The sequence below is a fragment of the Vidua macroura genome, chromosome 10 (assembly GCF_024509145.1).
Source record: "Vidua macroura isolate BioBank_ID:100142 chromosome 10, ASM2450914v1, whole genome shotgun sequence".
NCBI classification, from domain to species: Eukaryota; Metazoa; Chordata; class Aves; order Passeriformes; family Viduidae; genus Vidua; species Vidua macroura.
In genome coordinates, this window is record NC_071580.1 from 11,192,814 (window position 1) to 11,207,999 (window position 15,186).

Genomic DNA, 15,186 nt, shown 5'->3' on the forward strand with positions numbered 1-15,186 from the left:
CAGTACCATTTCTTGCCTTTTTCCCACGTTGTCTGTCCCAGGTAGGTGTTGTGGGTCATGGGCTCGCTGTGTAATTGCAGGGCATTCAGTGGTAAGAGGGGTCAAGGGAGCTGCAGTGCTTTTGATTGGTACTGAGGACAAGGTGGCTTCTTTCAAAATCGTTTTGCAGAGGCATTTCTAGGAAGGTGCATTTGTGGGATGGTGTATTTTTAGAGAATTTTACTGTGTCCCTCAGGTATATGTGTAGTGCTCCATTTGCTGCAGCATAGAAGAGATGTGGAGTTGGATATAGCTCCATCTTCTCACTAGTTTCCATTTGTTAGAGAACCTCTGGAGTCACAGCACGAATGCTGACCTCCGTTGATTTAATCAGGAGCTACTCTTAACTCCAGCAGGTGTTTTGTGCAGGAAATGTTTCAAGAGAGAAAAAACTCACTTCTGAGGCTTAGCCAGTGAAAATAAGTGTGAGTTGTTACAAATGGCACAGCACCATAGAAGTTAGTGCTGTTTCTCACAATTAGAACTGGATCCTTGCATCCTTTTTCTGCAATGCTCCCTCAAATCACATTGTTGCTGGAATCAGGATATATCAATGTGTGTATATATATATCTTGTTTCCTAGTGGGACTGATTTATGCCAGTGAAGGGTCAGTCATGCCATTTTATTCAGGCTATCTCCAATTTAGACTGACATACAAGTAGTTGCATGCTGATGTTAGCAGCAAGTAGGCTCTGAATATCCAGTAGACCTTAAAATAGTGGAAAGAGCGCAAAATGTTGTGGGGAGCTGTTGGACGCAAATAAAATTATAGCAATAATAATGTGAATATCCCCTCTACTTAATAATGCGTGTGGACATGCTGCCCCATCTGCTGGGCTCTGCTGCAGAAGTGCCAGCGCAGCAAAGGTTGCTGTTGTCACAGGGAGAAGAGAACCATCACAGCTGAGGAGGAGGAGGCTCACAAAGGTGTGTGTGAGGGGTGCCCTGCAGTTCTCACACATTATATCAGGCAGAGCTCAGCTATCTTGGGAGTAAAACACCGCAAAATGTAGAAATAGCAGTGGAACTGTCAGCATGGCACAGGGAGGAGGGAAGCTGTGCAGAGCACCACGTAAAACACCTTTCCTCGGTGTTTTACGTGTTAAGGACATTTTGCTGCAGCCTGTGGTGGTCCTGCCATCTCTGCTCCGAGTGATGGGTCATGGCAGTACTTCCTGAGCCCTCCGAGTCGTGCTGGGTGGCTTTGCCCTGGCAGCCAGGAGGAGTCCTTGCCCTGGGAGGGAGGCACAGCTTGGGATCTCCCACTGCACAGCTGCTCCTGTGCTCCGGGTGTAGCTGTTCATCACCAGCAGTTACGTGCTGTGTCTGGGGTTCAGCTCAGAGCTTGCAGCACCCCAGGGCAGGGCACATGGGGGGCCTTAGCACCACCTGTTTGCTGTGACAGTGTTCCTGAAGCCAGGCCAGCTCTGAGACAAAATCTCCAGGTACAGCTCTTACAACAAAACAATAACAGTCCTCTCTTCCCAAGCCAAGAAGGCAAGGCCTGGGCATTGTTTTAGAGAAATGTAGGAAGAAAAAAAAAAAAGAAAATAGTTGTATTTATTTTCAATAACTCATTCAGGTTGAACGCTTAAGTAGTTTTACAGTGCTGATTTATGGGCCATTGCAAAATGCAAGAGCTGCTCATGATTGTGAATTTCATTGATCTTGACTCCAAGAATTTCAGTACAGTAATGTTTTATATAGTTTCTTCTCTCCCCAGTCCTGCCATTTGAAGTAATAAGGATGATTTGCCTTTATGCAGCCCAAGAGGAGATGCAAGTCAGATGCTGGGAAGAGAACCTGGGCATCCAGATTTACAGAGCCAGGTCTGTTCCTTTCAGAGGGGAGGCATTTCTTTACAGAAAAAAATGCCCTTTCTCCATGAGTAATAGTCCATGCTTTATCATGCAGTTAGCAGGCAGTCTCTGTAGGCTCATTTGTCTCATTACCACTCCAAAGACACTTGGCCATGCCCAGTTCATGGCTCCACCAGCATAAAGCAGTCTGCTGGTTCCAGTTTGCCCTGATCATGGTGGTGATGGGTTGTTATGCTCCTTCCCAGGGTGTGAGGCTTCCAACAGTGGTTTGGTCTTTGAAAACGAGCCTTGGCACTGCCTGTGGTAGCAGCCGTGGTGTGTGATGCTGTGCACTTTTGAAAGATCTGTATGTTTTTAGATGATGAGCACTCTCTAGATATTTGGGTTTGGGGTTCCTCTGAACAAATGCTTGTGTTCTGGGTAGCTTCACCGCCTCTTCCTAGCTCTATTCATTCTCTTCCTCCAGAAGTAGCACTCTGTCAAATGGGTGTTTGGCATACTGCAGGAGGAGCAGTGCAGCTTGCATTTACATTTATGTGTAAACCCGCCAGAAAACATTTCTATTCTTACTGGCCCAGATTTCTCCTGCCCATGACTAACCATGCTGAGCCATAGGAGTTAGCATCACTGCCTTTAAGTGCTGCAGGCCTATCTTCTCAAAGGTTTATCTCTGCTTTTTTTAATTAAGTATGAATTTGGGGGCAAGCTACGTTACACTGTCTATTTAGGGAAGAATAAATGCCAGAAATCCTGCTTTGGGCCTGTGAAGTCAGTTCAGAAGAATTGGGCTCAAAGAGCATATTGTATTCTGTTTCTCCTCTCAGTCTGAGTTCTCCTAATATCTGCAAATGGGAGAGGCTTTGCAGTGTTGTCTCTGGTGAGATTGTGTGTGATGTGCTGAGACACTGCTCCCAAGGACTGCTGCAGGCAGCACACTCCTCTCCTGTTTGACTCATTTTGGGTTCTCAGACGTCAGGCTGCCCTAGCAAATGCCTCCCAGCAGCTCCAAGAGAGGCACTGGGAAGTGTGCCATGCTGTGCTCTGCCTTGTCAGCGTGGGGAGGCAGGAGGTGCAGTGACAGCAGCTTCTCCGTGTGTCTCAGTTGGCTCTGACAGGTTACTCCCAGGTTTGCTGACACCCTGGGACTGTGCTTTGCTTGCACCGAGTCCCTGCCTGACTGGACATCCTGATGGGTAGGAGGAATGGAGTGGAGAAGAGTCCTTGGAAGAGAAATGGGTTTGGACTGTGCTTTTTGTGGTGAAACTGTTTGCCAATGACAAGAATACTTTTTAAAATAAAGTAATTAAAGAAAAAAAGCTCTATACAGCTTTTTCTCATGCTGGCTGTTTTCGATGTCAGTCCAAGTCTGCTGTGAGCCACACTGAGACACTGCCTGTTGTTGAACTGTGCTTGGGGTTTGCACCAGGGCACTGCCTGGGAATACAAGAGAACCTGCTGCTATCTTCTCTGTACTGTCCCTTCTGCCCCCTTGGCTCCGCTTCTAAACTTCACTATCAACAGTCTTTCTGTGCCACTTATTACTGCTTGTGCTCATTGTGTTATCCTGGTGTGCACAGGTGTCACATCAATCCATCACAGGAAAGACAGTCCTCACTTCTAGAACCCACAGTCCAGCTTCTTCTGGCAGGGAAAGTGACCCACAGCTCTAAGGGAGGGTCGATGTTAGATTTCTTTTTTTTTTTTTTCCTCCTATTTCAGCACGTCTGTTTCCATCTTCCCTATCATTGTGTATGGATGCACACACACCTCTGGCATTATTGTCATCCAAATTTTATCTTCCCACATGAGACTTTTGTGGTAAATTTTCTTGGAGCTCTGTAAGAAGCCTAGTTTTGTGCAGGAATATCCTATTCTATTGTCCTGATGAGAGATAAATAGCTTGGCATAAACGTAGGAGGTGTACAAATGAAAACAGAAGTTTCCAGGTTCTCTAGAAATGAACACAATGTTCTTGCTCTGTTTTATAAAAGCTCAGTTTGCTTTCATTGAAAACACTGCAGTTTTGTCTCTGATTTTAATGGAGACAGAACTAAGGGCTGTGGGGAGCATGGGCAGACCTGTTTTCCTCCTGCAGACTTGCAAGCCTAAGGCACCTTGTTCTTCCTGGCTGCAGAACGCTGCGATGACTGGGGTGTGGACACCATGAAGCAGATCCAGATTTATGATGGGGAGCCTGCCAAGATCAAATGCCCACTTTTTGAGACCTTCTTGAAGTACAACTATAGCACAGCCCATTCTGCTGGCTTAACCCTGATCTGGTACAGGATTGCGCAGGACCGGGATCTGGAGGAGCCCATTAATTATCGTCTCCCTGACAATCACATCAGTAAGGATAAAGACACCCTTTGGTTCTGGCCTGCTCTTCTCAATGACACTGGGAATTACACCTGCATGCTCAGGTAGGTTGTGTGGTGCAGTTTCTGTACGTCTTCAGTGCAATCAAAGGACTTCTGTGGAGGTGGGGAAATTATGCTGTTAGCACCAGAACTTTCTGTGGGGAGACTACCATTTACAAAAGCATTAATGGGAAAAGAATGTTGCAATTATAGGACTGCTCAGTGCTGAGCCAATTTACATGGCAATAATGCTTGGAGTCTTGCAGACACTAATGAGCATGCCTCTCCTTGCTGCAAGTATCCATGAAAATATTATTGCTGAGCCCATGGCAAAATCCACAGGCACTCACCATTAAGAAGTGATCTGCATGTCTAGAGTAAAAATAGCTTCAGATGCAGGGGTAATGTTTTGACTGCACGCTAATTTGGCAAAGATTCATGAGATTCAGACTTCTAGGAAATTAAAAGTGTCTCTAACTGTGGTGCAAAATGAACGTAGCGTCTGCTATGCATAAGAGCTCTTTTCGATCTTCCTCACGTTGTCTTTTGTCTGCGTCTTTGACCTTATGATCTGCTTTAGCAGCAGGGGAGTGGATGTTGCTTGTTAGTCATCTTTATAGGCTTTTGTGAGCTTGTGTGGCCACTTCTGGTGGGGTTTTCTTTCCCATTTATAAATGAGTCAACTAAGGCTGTACATACCTCATCAGTACTATGATGCTTGTTACTGCAGATGTATTTTTTATTTCATTCCACTCCACTGCTGTAGGAGTAAACAAGTTTCAGCTAATCAGCCCTGTTCTTGTCCACCCTTAGGAACACAACCTACTGCAGCAAAGTTGCTTTTCCCTTGGAAGTTGTTCCAAAAGACCAGCACTCTTGTGTGAGCCATTCCATAAAACCCACTGAGGAGATGTTCTACTTGGAGCATGCCAATCAGAAGATCACATGTCCAGATATTGATGGGTTTTACCCTGCCAGTGTGACACCAACTGTCAAGTGGTACCTGGTAAGAACAACTTACTTGGGCAGCAGGGGGATGCAGTGGTGTGTGTAAAAAAGCAATGGTTGGCATGACAGTCATGGAACTGTGTTTCAGAGTCTCCCCAGTGAGGATACTGTTAATGATGCTTTACTAATTTTAAGAGCTCTGCTTCCATTGAGTTCAAGGGTAAAACTGCTCTTGGAAAGAAATTGAGAGCTAACACTGAATATACACAAGTGAAAAATATTCCTAAGAGGGATATAGGTGGCTCAGTTCAGTTATGGGCAGTGTGCTGACCTGCTGTGTGTGAGCCTCTCACTTTCCTGTAAAGAAAACGGTCATTCATATTCCCTCTTCTTTAAAAAAACCCACCAGTTAATGAAAATTGCATCCTTTCCAAAATCCTCTGAGGTCAGGAAGTGAAGTTGTACATCAGGCTCTGCAAAGACAATGGGTGTCCTGTTTGACACAATTCAGCAAACCTCTTTCCTGAAGACTGATACATCTCTACCCTACCCTCCATACTTTTCTGATTATTAGACAGTCTCCAGCCATCCTCAGGCTCTTGCCTACAGAATTACTGCTCAATTTTATTAAATTTGATTTCACTCTTTCTCTCTAGGTGGATGCTTTTAGTCAGTAGAGAATAAGAAGTCTCAGGGGATGTAAAGTCTGAGAGTTATGGGAGTAAATTCTTTAATAACATCCTATAAAGTGCTTTTGTATTTCTAGATAGAAGATTTTGTATAAATGAATTTAATTATAAGGGAAATTGTCAACAAATGTATGTGCTGATTTAAAAAAGAAATTTAAAAGACCCAAAAGGAAAACCCCACCTCTAAAACCCTTCAGGAAAAACTTCCTCTTGTATCAAGAGGAGCCATTTCACTCCAGTAGTTTAAGTGCTTTACTTGTATCATTCATTGAAATTCACATCTCGGCAATCAATTAGCAGAATGAAACAAAACACCCCTTGGAAGTAATTTTTCAGGCAGCAAGTCATCCCACGCCTAATAAAAATCATTAAATATGGTATATGACCCCTGTCCTAAACTGCCCCATTAGGATGTATCAGATTTAGAAATGTACAATTCAAAAATAATCTCTTAGAAAATGTGCACATCTTTGGGTTTTATGACAATCAAGATGTTATCTGCATAAGCTCTTTCTGAAAAGGGATCTCCAGCTTGGTTTTTTGGCAGTTTTCCTGCCTCGCCTGACAGAAAGAGAGGAGTTATTAAGGTTTATGTACTATAGATTCTCGTTTGCTATTTGCAAATTCTGGGGCCTCATCCTCAGCTGAAGGCAGCCAGGAGAGCTTGATTAGTCCTGAAAGATGAACATGGGGTACATGTCCTTTAGTCTTAGTATCCATTTGTGAATATGTCATCATTTTCTTCTTATCACTTTTTACTTTATTCTTCACTCTGCTGACGTGCTCACTTTGATTGCCAAGGTTCTTCTGGATCAGAGATCTCTCCTTTATAAAATTGTCTGTGCTTAAAGTGGGATAAAGTTATTAGGGTGATCTGCTTCATCACTTCATTTTCAAGGTGAACATAGCAGTCTATACTCCAACATGCTCAAAGTTCATTGTCTCTAGGTCTGACCTACATCATGATCCCAAATGTCATATTAACAGTTTAAATCAGATCTTTGTAGAAGCATTTAAACCAATATCTGTACTTTTGAGTCCCAAACTCAAGTGTTTTTCTGCCTGACTCCAGAACTGCAACTCGGTGGATGGCTTCTATGAGCGATATCCCCAAGGGCCCAGGCTTGTCATTGGCATTGTCCGCAGTGCCTATAAAGGGAATTACACTTGCATTGTGACATTCAAGGACCACGGAAGAACCTATAATCTCACCAGAACCATAAAGATGAAGGTGGTGGGTAAGAATGACTTTAAAATGTGTAAAATGCATGTGGGTAACTGCAGAAGTGGTAAAAACAGCTGGAAGAGTTTGTTGCAGGATCCTTTTGTGGTTGTAGTCAATCTGTGTTACCCAACTGACCTGACGTTTTTCTCTTGCTGGGGTCAGACTTGTGTGACTGTCCAGAACATCCTGCAGTAGATGTCTCTCCTACCACCTTGTCAAATGCCCCAAACACAGAGTGGCCAGCCTCAGGCTGGTGAGGTTCAGTGCATGAGATGGCCAGGGGTACCCTCTGCTGGCATGTGAATGCATAACCTTGGCACTCCTGCTCGTGGTCTCCTGTGCCCTTTGCTCATCACTATTTGTGGGATTGTCACTTCATAGCCAGCTTGTCTTGATCTTGGAATCTCAAAGCCATTTGTGCTGGGGTTGAGACTGCTAATCAGCCAGGCAGAGCTCCAGGTACCCACTGCTTGGACACATCCGTCCCAGGCACAGAGGCTCAGCCTACCTGCCAGGGAATTGCAGAGTTTAAAAACCTAGATAGCTGTAGGATACATTCTGAGTTCCATGGAAACAGCTGTTTTAAGGGTTGAAATAGATATTTGTGACACTAAATGAGGTTTGTATTTTGTTTTTTAGAAGCAGCAGTAAAAAGAGACTGGTGCAGGTTATGCCTTGTGGGAGATGAGAAGGTTATGAAGCTCTTCTCATGTGAGAGGCCCAAACTAGCTTACCTAAACTTTGGAGGAGCCTTAAAATCTGGACCTGGCCCCGAGTTTGGGGACTAGGATTAGATTTGTGTGTGCACAGAACTCCACAGCAGGAATGCATCACAAGTTAGACTGGGGAATGTGCAGTGTGGTGCGAGGGCATCGGGAGTGAGGCTGCAAGGATTCCAGGTTTTCATGAAGTCTGGGGCCCCATGGGGGCTCTCTGTTGTCTTCTGCAGGATCTCCAAACAAGGCCTTGCCACCACAGTTCACCTCTCCAAATGAGAAAGTTGTGTACGAACTGGAAGCAGGTAAAGTGCAACACTCACAGTGTGCCAGTGGGACAGGGAGACCCAGCCAGGCACAAAGCTCTCCCCTTCCACTGCATCCCCGGTGCTTTTCCTCACAGAGCACTTGAGCTGCCACGGGTTGCCTGGTGGACAGTGTGGGATGCTAGTTTTTTATGGAGAGCACAGCTTTAAAAGCTGATTTTTTGCAAGCACAGCTAAGGACAGATATTCAGGCATGATGACACAGAACTGCAGCTGCAGAAGCAGATGAAATGGGGACACTCAGCTGCTTATGAGAATTCCTGTAGGACCTTGTTTCAGCCGTGGCCCTGGCAGTGGTTTGCTCCCATCCTCCCTCATTCACGCCTAGAATGGCTTTAGTCTTCTAGCCAATTCTTGCTCATCTCCTCTTTTTTTGGCTGATGACTTCCTAATTAATGACACCTCTCCTTCTGCTGACCTCGCAGCACTGGGTAATGGGGTACCACACCCTTTACCTCACCCCTTCCCCCACACCGTCAGTTTTGCCTAATAGCTTTTTGGAGCAATTCCTTATATCAAATGGATTCTGTCCCATTACATTGCTGTAATAAATGTGGTGGCAATGAGGATGATCAGCACCAGAGCCTTCACTTTAAAGAACAGCTCTTTTGGCATAGGTCAGATTTCATCCATAGTCCTCTGTAAGATAAAATGACTTACTGATCACCAAGTCTGATCTTGAGCAGAAGTCAAATTCCTGAAGAAGTATTTCCAAACCAAAATGCTTTTGTGGAGCTTGATCCTTCACTTTATGGCATCTGTCCCTTGTGCAGTGGGATTGATTAGCACTGCCTGGGTTTCCAAGGAAGTGGTTGGCATGGAGCATGTCCCTTTGGGTGGGTCAGTTCATGCAGTCAAGGAATTTGTAACACATTTGAGAAGGCAGGACATCTTTTCCTATTTATCTGTCTGTCACAAATCCTCATGTCCAGGGATGTTAAGCTGTTATTACAGTTTATGTCAGAAAGTGGATGTTGGCCTCATTCTTTCCTGAGGGGAGGCAGAGCTTAGGCTGGCAGGATTTTGGAAAGCACTAAAGCGAGGGGGATGCTGTTCCTGCACTGCAACACCTTTTCTCCTAGGAGATGATGGTCCTTTATTTGTAGGTGATGACCTTATCTTGCCCTGTGAGGTTTTCTTCACATTCCTGAAGGACTCCCGGACTGAGGTGTGGTGGACCATAGATGGGAGAAACACAGATGACATCACGGACCCCAAGATAAAAGTCACACAAAGGTAAGATATAATGTGAACCTTCATTTCTAATCCCCTGGGTCTGTGTGGGTACAGGCATGTGACAGTCCTAATGGAGTGTGTAGTCTCTCTGTTAATCAGAAGGCCCTGTGTCTGCACCATGCTGTGATGAGCACCAGGACCTCCAAGGAGGAGGCCTCCAGACCTGGACAGTGTCATATCTTACAGATGGATTTGAGGGATCTTTGTTAACCAGTTCACATCATCATTTGTTCAGGTCCTGGTAGTGATGCCAGCAGCTGCTGTTGTTATGGGACTTATAAAACAGGGGCTGGCAATTCTATTTAGAGGAGTGTTCCCAAATAGCATAAGGGATAAAATTGTTTCAGAAAAACAGAGGCTGAAAACAAAAATGTAATATTATTGATCAATATTAGTATTGATTAGGAAGAACAGACATTCAGTCACATAAAGAACCCAAATAAGGATCAAAGTCCCATTTGCTGGATGCTGAGTTACAAGTGGAAGGCAGTCACTGCCCCAGCTGATTTGCAAATCAATGTAGAAAAAGGAAAGGCAAAAGGAAATACTGTATCCTCATTTTGCAGACGGTCAGTTCAGGCAGAGAGAGACATAGTGACTCATCCAGGACTGCATAGGGAATGTGACGTGAGCTGTGAATCTTGAGTTCATGAGATCTTCTTGTTTATAGGCAAGAACTTCCATTTCCTCTAAAAGGCAATGTGGCACAGCTGCAATGAGAAAATTATGAGCGGTAAAATAAATATTAAGGAAAATCAGATACAGGAATAGCTGCAGCTGTATTACAATCTGAAGTGTATATTGATTTATAAATCTCAAGTTATGTGTTTTGGCCTTTTTAAAGGAAGAGGTTATATCAGGGAAAGGAATATCTGTCACTAAAAACTTACTGCACTTTCACATGTGTAATGCTCTAGCTTTTCTCTTACAGTGAAATTACTAGAGATTTTGAAGACAAAACTCTGGTAAGGACTCTAACAGTTGCAAAAGCCACAGCGGAGGAGCTGAAGCGGAATTACACTTGCCATGCCAGGAACGCCAAGGGCGAGGAGCACAGCCAGGCCGTGGTGCGCATGAAAGGTACGGTGCCTGCAGGGCAGGGCTGTGCAGGGGGGCTGCTTGGGGGGCTCTTGCTGCTGCCTTCAGCCTTGCCCTGCAACACAGTAAGGGGGCAAAGAGTTCCATCAGGCCTTTCTGCCTAACACAGTCTGTTCTGTAGGCACTGCTGTCATACTGCACCACTTCTCAGAGGCAGGGAACAAAGGGCCCCCCCATGGGCAAGTTTGTGGGTAGAGAAAGGACAGATCTGTTGTCCTTATCCCACACGTGTACCACAACTGAAGCAGAGCTGAGGACACAGGCTGCTTGAAATTATTTCAGGTTATTTGGTTGTGTGAAGGTTTTGTATGACACAACAGCTTCCATTTGGCATCCTCCAGAAGACAGTCTGCACTCACTGGCATTGCTCAGGGAGTGAGACAGTCACACCACGCTGCTCGCTGGTTTTACCCCTTGCTGTCATGATGCTGCAGTCTAGATACAGCCACCTCAGCATGGATGGTATAGACTGATTCAGCTCTGTTCTGTGTGGGTTTTTCCAACATCTTTTTTTAATCAAAGATTTGGTCCTTGTTTCCCAGTCCCACCTCTCAGTAATAAAAGCTATGTGAGGCTTCCTGATTAAGGTGTATTTTTCTGCCTCCTTATCAGCCTCATCTAGAGCTTCAACACCTGCTTTTACTGTAAGCCAGAAGTCCCCTCTCCCACAGGAAATGCTGCCATGGCTTGTGTAGCTCACACCAGACACCTTCTTCTCTCTAGTCTGTATTATAAGCATGGGAAAGCTCTTGGAGGTCTTTACTGGAAAATCTTTTTCTTCTTGGTACTTGTCCTCATTCTATTTTAGTCTCATTCCATTGAGACAAACCTTTTCTGGATTGTTAGGGAGGAACAATAGACCAGACACATAACTGAGAAAGGCTGAAACCATCTGTCAGTGAGTTCATACTCCATATATAATACTTCTGAGGTGATAATATTTGTACATGTAGCAGAACTGAATCTGAAATACTCAGATTCTTTCTCTAAATATCAGTGCCTAAATACTGTTTTCTAGTGGACTGATCTGTACTATCCTCCCTTTTCCTCCCCACATCTGTTCTTGGTTAGTTGACTGGGTTTGCTCTGAGCAGACATGGTTACCCATCACTCCTTCTTCCTGCTCTATTCCACAGTAAAGTCCAAGAACCATCCCTAGCTGCTGCTGGCAGAGCAACCTTATGCTAAGCTCAGTGCAGCCCATCCCACTGCACATCCCACAGGATGCATCAGGCATGCCAGAACCTAAGCCCTCAGCACCTGGCTTTTAGCAAGTGGCTCTATATATTGGCTCCAACTCTTTCATTACATTAGGTCATATACATTTCTTGCTTTTTTTTGGATGATTTCCCTCTCCTTCTCATGTACTTCTGCTGTTCATCACCTAATGAACATTGATAAATTCCGTCCATTTTCGATTTTGTAATTCAGTTTTATTAGCAACTTATTACATATTGGAATTTGGTGGTGTTTCCACTCCCTGTTGTTCTGTTATTGTGCAGTTTGCCAATTTGCACATCAGCTGCCACCATCAGAGTTGCCCAGGGATACAGTTAGAAATTTTCTGTCCTTAGTACAAAGAAGCAGCAGTGGTGTGACAGACAGTGTATGAGTTGGAGGGGGCCTGTGATGTTCTGGCTTGATACCCACAGGCTGCCCTGTTTGTTTGCAAGCATTTCAGCTTTTCTGTAAGGAACTCTGATTTTTCTTTCATGGTAGAAAAGAGTCAGGCCATGGCTAGTTACATCCTAGGTGTCAGTCTGGGACAAGCCACAAGACCTGTGTCTGTTTGATAGGGAGGGAGGATGGTAACCATTGCCTTTATTTTGCTGCAGATGCTTTATCTGGATCTTTTAGAAGTCAGAGCAGTTGTGTTCCCCCAGGAGTTTGCTGATACTGCTGAGAAGGTCATGGTCATGTTCTGGCTTTGGACTGTGCAGGTTTCTTCTACCAACAGGTCATTCTATCACCTGGCTGCTCCCAGGGCCTCACTCAGAGACAGAAGTCCAGCCTGTGCTGTGGACTTGCTCTGCCAGCATAACCAGACCTAATAACCTAGAATGGGGCTCCAGGGTGGCAAGCCATCACATGTCCTGTCAGAAAAGCCTTGGCTTGGCCACCTTACTCTGAAGGGTCAGCTTGGCTCCTGGCTGTTCCTCTGTGGTGTTTGGCTGCACATGACACAGGCTTGTTCCTGCCCAACTGAAAGTCCAACCTGTTCTTTAACTCTGACCCCCTGTCTATTTTTGTGTTCAGTTGTAGCACCCAAGTACACTGTGGAGCTGGCCTGTGGCCTGGGGGCCACCATCCTGCTCGTTGTGGTGCTCATAGTCATCTATCACGTGTATTGGCTTGAAATGGTCCTCTTCTATCGGGCTCATTTTGGAACGGATGAAACCATTCTAGGTAAGGAGTTAAAATGCTTTCTTTTATTTATCCTGCTGCAGGCCCTTTATTTTCATATAGGAGTTTTCCTATAAGCTATTTTTAAACCTCTTCACAGCATAATGACATTTTGACCTTCCATTTCTTTATCTACATGCAGTTGTGTGGGTCATTGCTCATTAGAGCAAGAGGAGTCAGGCTTTTGGCTCAGGGAAAAGGAGAAGTCCTCTGTATTCTCTGCAGAGGTGGAGCATGGACATGCCAGGCTGCCCAGGGCCCTGCCCTGCTAATCTAGCTATATCATCCAGCTGTATCTAGATTGTCAAGATACGTCATCAGGTTCCAATAAGTCCCTTGTTTCCCTGGTGACTCTATGTAAAGGATTCATGATCTGATCCAGAGTGATCTGCTTTAAAATGTGGGAAGGCATCCAAAAGGATGGATGTGGAAATCACCATTCTGTCCTCAGTTCTTCCCTGTGTTACTGGGAGTTCATTGCTAGGGACTCTGGGGTGAGATTTCCTCCTCTGGAGGAGGAGGAGGGTGTTTGAGCCCTTGCAGCTTGTGGTGTGAACCTGCCACGGGGGTGCTGCAGCTCTCAGAGGGTGTAGGCAGGGTGCAAGTCTCTGTCTGGTGGGACTGCTCGTGTGGATAGACAGCAGCAAGAGGGAGTAGAGTCAAAGATGTCAGAAGACAAAAGAAGCCTGGACAGAATGGGGTGGTCTGTGGAAATCTACGTGCCTTAAGCTGTAGTGCCTGGGCTCCAAGTGAGCCTTCCTATGTGCTTCTCTTGCAAGTCAAAGGCCCAGCATGGGCAGTATCACAGGTGTCCCTTGTGCCCTTTGTGTCTCCCTGTGCTCCCACTGCCCAGACGGGAAGGAGTACGATGTGTACGTGTCCTACGCGCGCAACGCGGAGGAGGAGGAATTTGTGCTGCTGACGCTGCGGGGAGTCCTGGAGAACGAGTTTGGGTACAAGCTGTGTATCTTTGACAGAGACAGCCTCCCTGGAGGAAGTGAGTATCTCACAGGGGGCTGTGCTCCATGCACGTCCTCTTTATTGTTCTTTGAGGTATTGATCATTGATTGCAACAAGCCTATCCGGATTATGTTTTGGTTTTTTTCCCTATCACTGTTAATGAACTCTTTTCAGTGTCTTCTAATGTTTTTGCTTCACATGACAGAGTTGCAGATGCTCCAGGCCACCAAAAATGGCTGCTGTGGGGATGGTGGTTGGTTGTTTCAGTTGCTCTTTCCAGGAGTGATGTGCAGGAATGTCAGAATGGGGAACTGGAAAAGTGACCTTCATGCAAGCCCTCTGATCTGCCTTAAAAAATGGGATAAAGTCATGGCTAGAAGAGGCAGGGAAAGTGTTGTGCTGGATCAGCTCACAGAGGGTAATGGAGAATCCTTGTGAAAACCAGCAGTGTGTACTTCAGGAAAGAGTGGAAGGTGTCAAAATCAATGAGAAGATAATGTGCGTCCCATTCATCCTTGTTAATTAGGGAGTTTGTGTCTAATATGGCATAAATTTAGCTGCTATTATTAAAAGGACTTTGTTGCAGACAGTGAAACTCATCTCTTCAGTAAGATGTAGTCCTTTTTTACTATTTTGAGATAAATCATATGAGGTTCTGGACATAATGTCTGCTTCAGGGAGGCAGGGAATCACCAAGAATGGAAGTTTGTGAAGCTATTCAGATACATGTACTTTCACACAAGTTCCACAGCAAGGGCACAAATCTAGACAACACTCTCGATTTTTAGTTTTTTGGAGGCTGAGTTGGTTGTATGATCCTGATGCCTATTAAAAGTTCAAAGTCTGAATTTCTGCCAGTGCAGACCGCCCTGCTTTGAATTCATGGGTTTTGGTTCAGGACCCCAAAGTCCTTTTTTTTGGTGACAAAACCTGTGCTGGGAAAGTCCATTGGGGTGTCCCTTTTGAGTAGGAACAGGGAGGACTGCTGGATTCTCAGCCCACCTACCTGACAAAAGGAGCAGAATCAGTCTGGGTTCTGTTATCTTTCCCTCCTAGATTGTTGCCAGGATCTAGGAGCACCTTAAACTTTGAGGGTAAATAAATATGTGTGTCTCAGTGAGACAGCTGCAATTCTGGTGCTGTTCCTTCTTGAAGAGAGCCTGAATGATGTGGCAGGGCACCCTCCAGGCTCAATTTGCTTGACGCCAGTGTCAGGCTCAGAACAGGTTTGCTCTGAGCCATTTTCACCAGATGTCCATCTCCCTCCTGTTCCCTCTGCTGCTTCTTGCCCTGTTCACTTTAGAGGGTGTCATTTTCCTCCCAGCACTGCTCTCCTGGGCTCTCTGTCCTTCACCTTAACCCCAAACG

General features: G+C 45.3%; 1 protein-coding gene across 3 annotated transcripts in view; it reads left to right on the forward strand.

The window, feature by feature from the left end:
- Positions 1-15,186, forward strand: part of IL1RAP (interleukin 1 receptor accessory protein) — a 50,134-nt gene that overhangs the window by 24,913 nt on the left and 10,035 nt on the right. For all 3 annotated transcript variants that reach the window (XM_053986539.1, XM_053986540.1, XM_053986538.1), the window contains exons 3-10: positions 3,995-4,280; positions 5,031-5,223; positions 6,927-7,092; positions 8,029-8,100; positions 9,228-9,357; positions 10,289-10,437; positions 12,712-12,861; positions 13,712-13,855. In XM_053986539.1, coding sequence (XP_053842514.1) covers positions 3,995-4,280; positions 5,031-5,223; positions 6,927-7,092; positions 8,029-8,100; positions 9,228-9,357; positions 10,289-10,437; positions 12,712-12,861; positions 13,712-13,855 — 1,290 coding nt within the window. The remainder of the gene's footprint in view (positions 1-3,994; positions 4,281-5,030; positions 5,224-6,926; positions 7,093-8,028; positions 8,101-9,227; positions 9,358-10,288; positions 10,438-12,711; positions 12,862-13,711; positions 13,856-15,186) is intronic.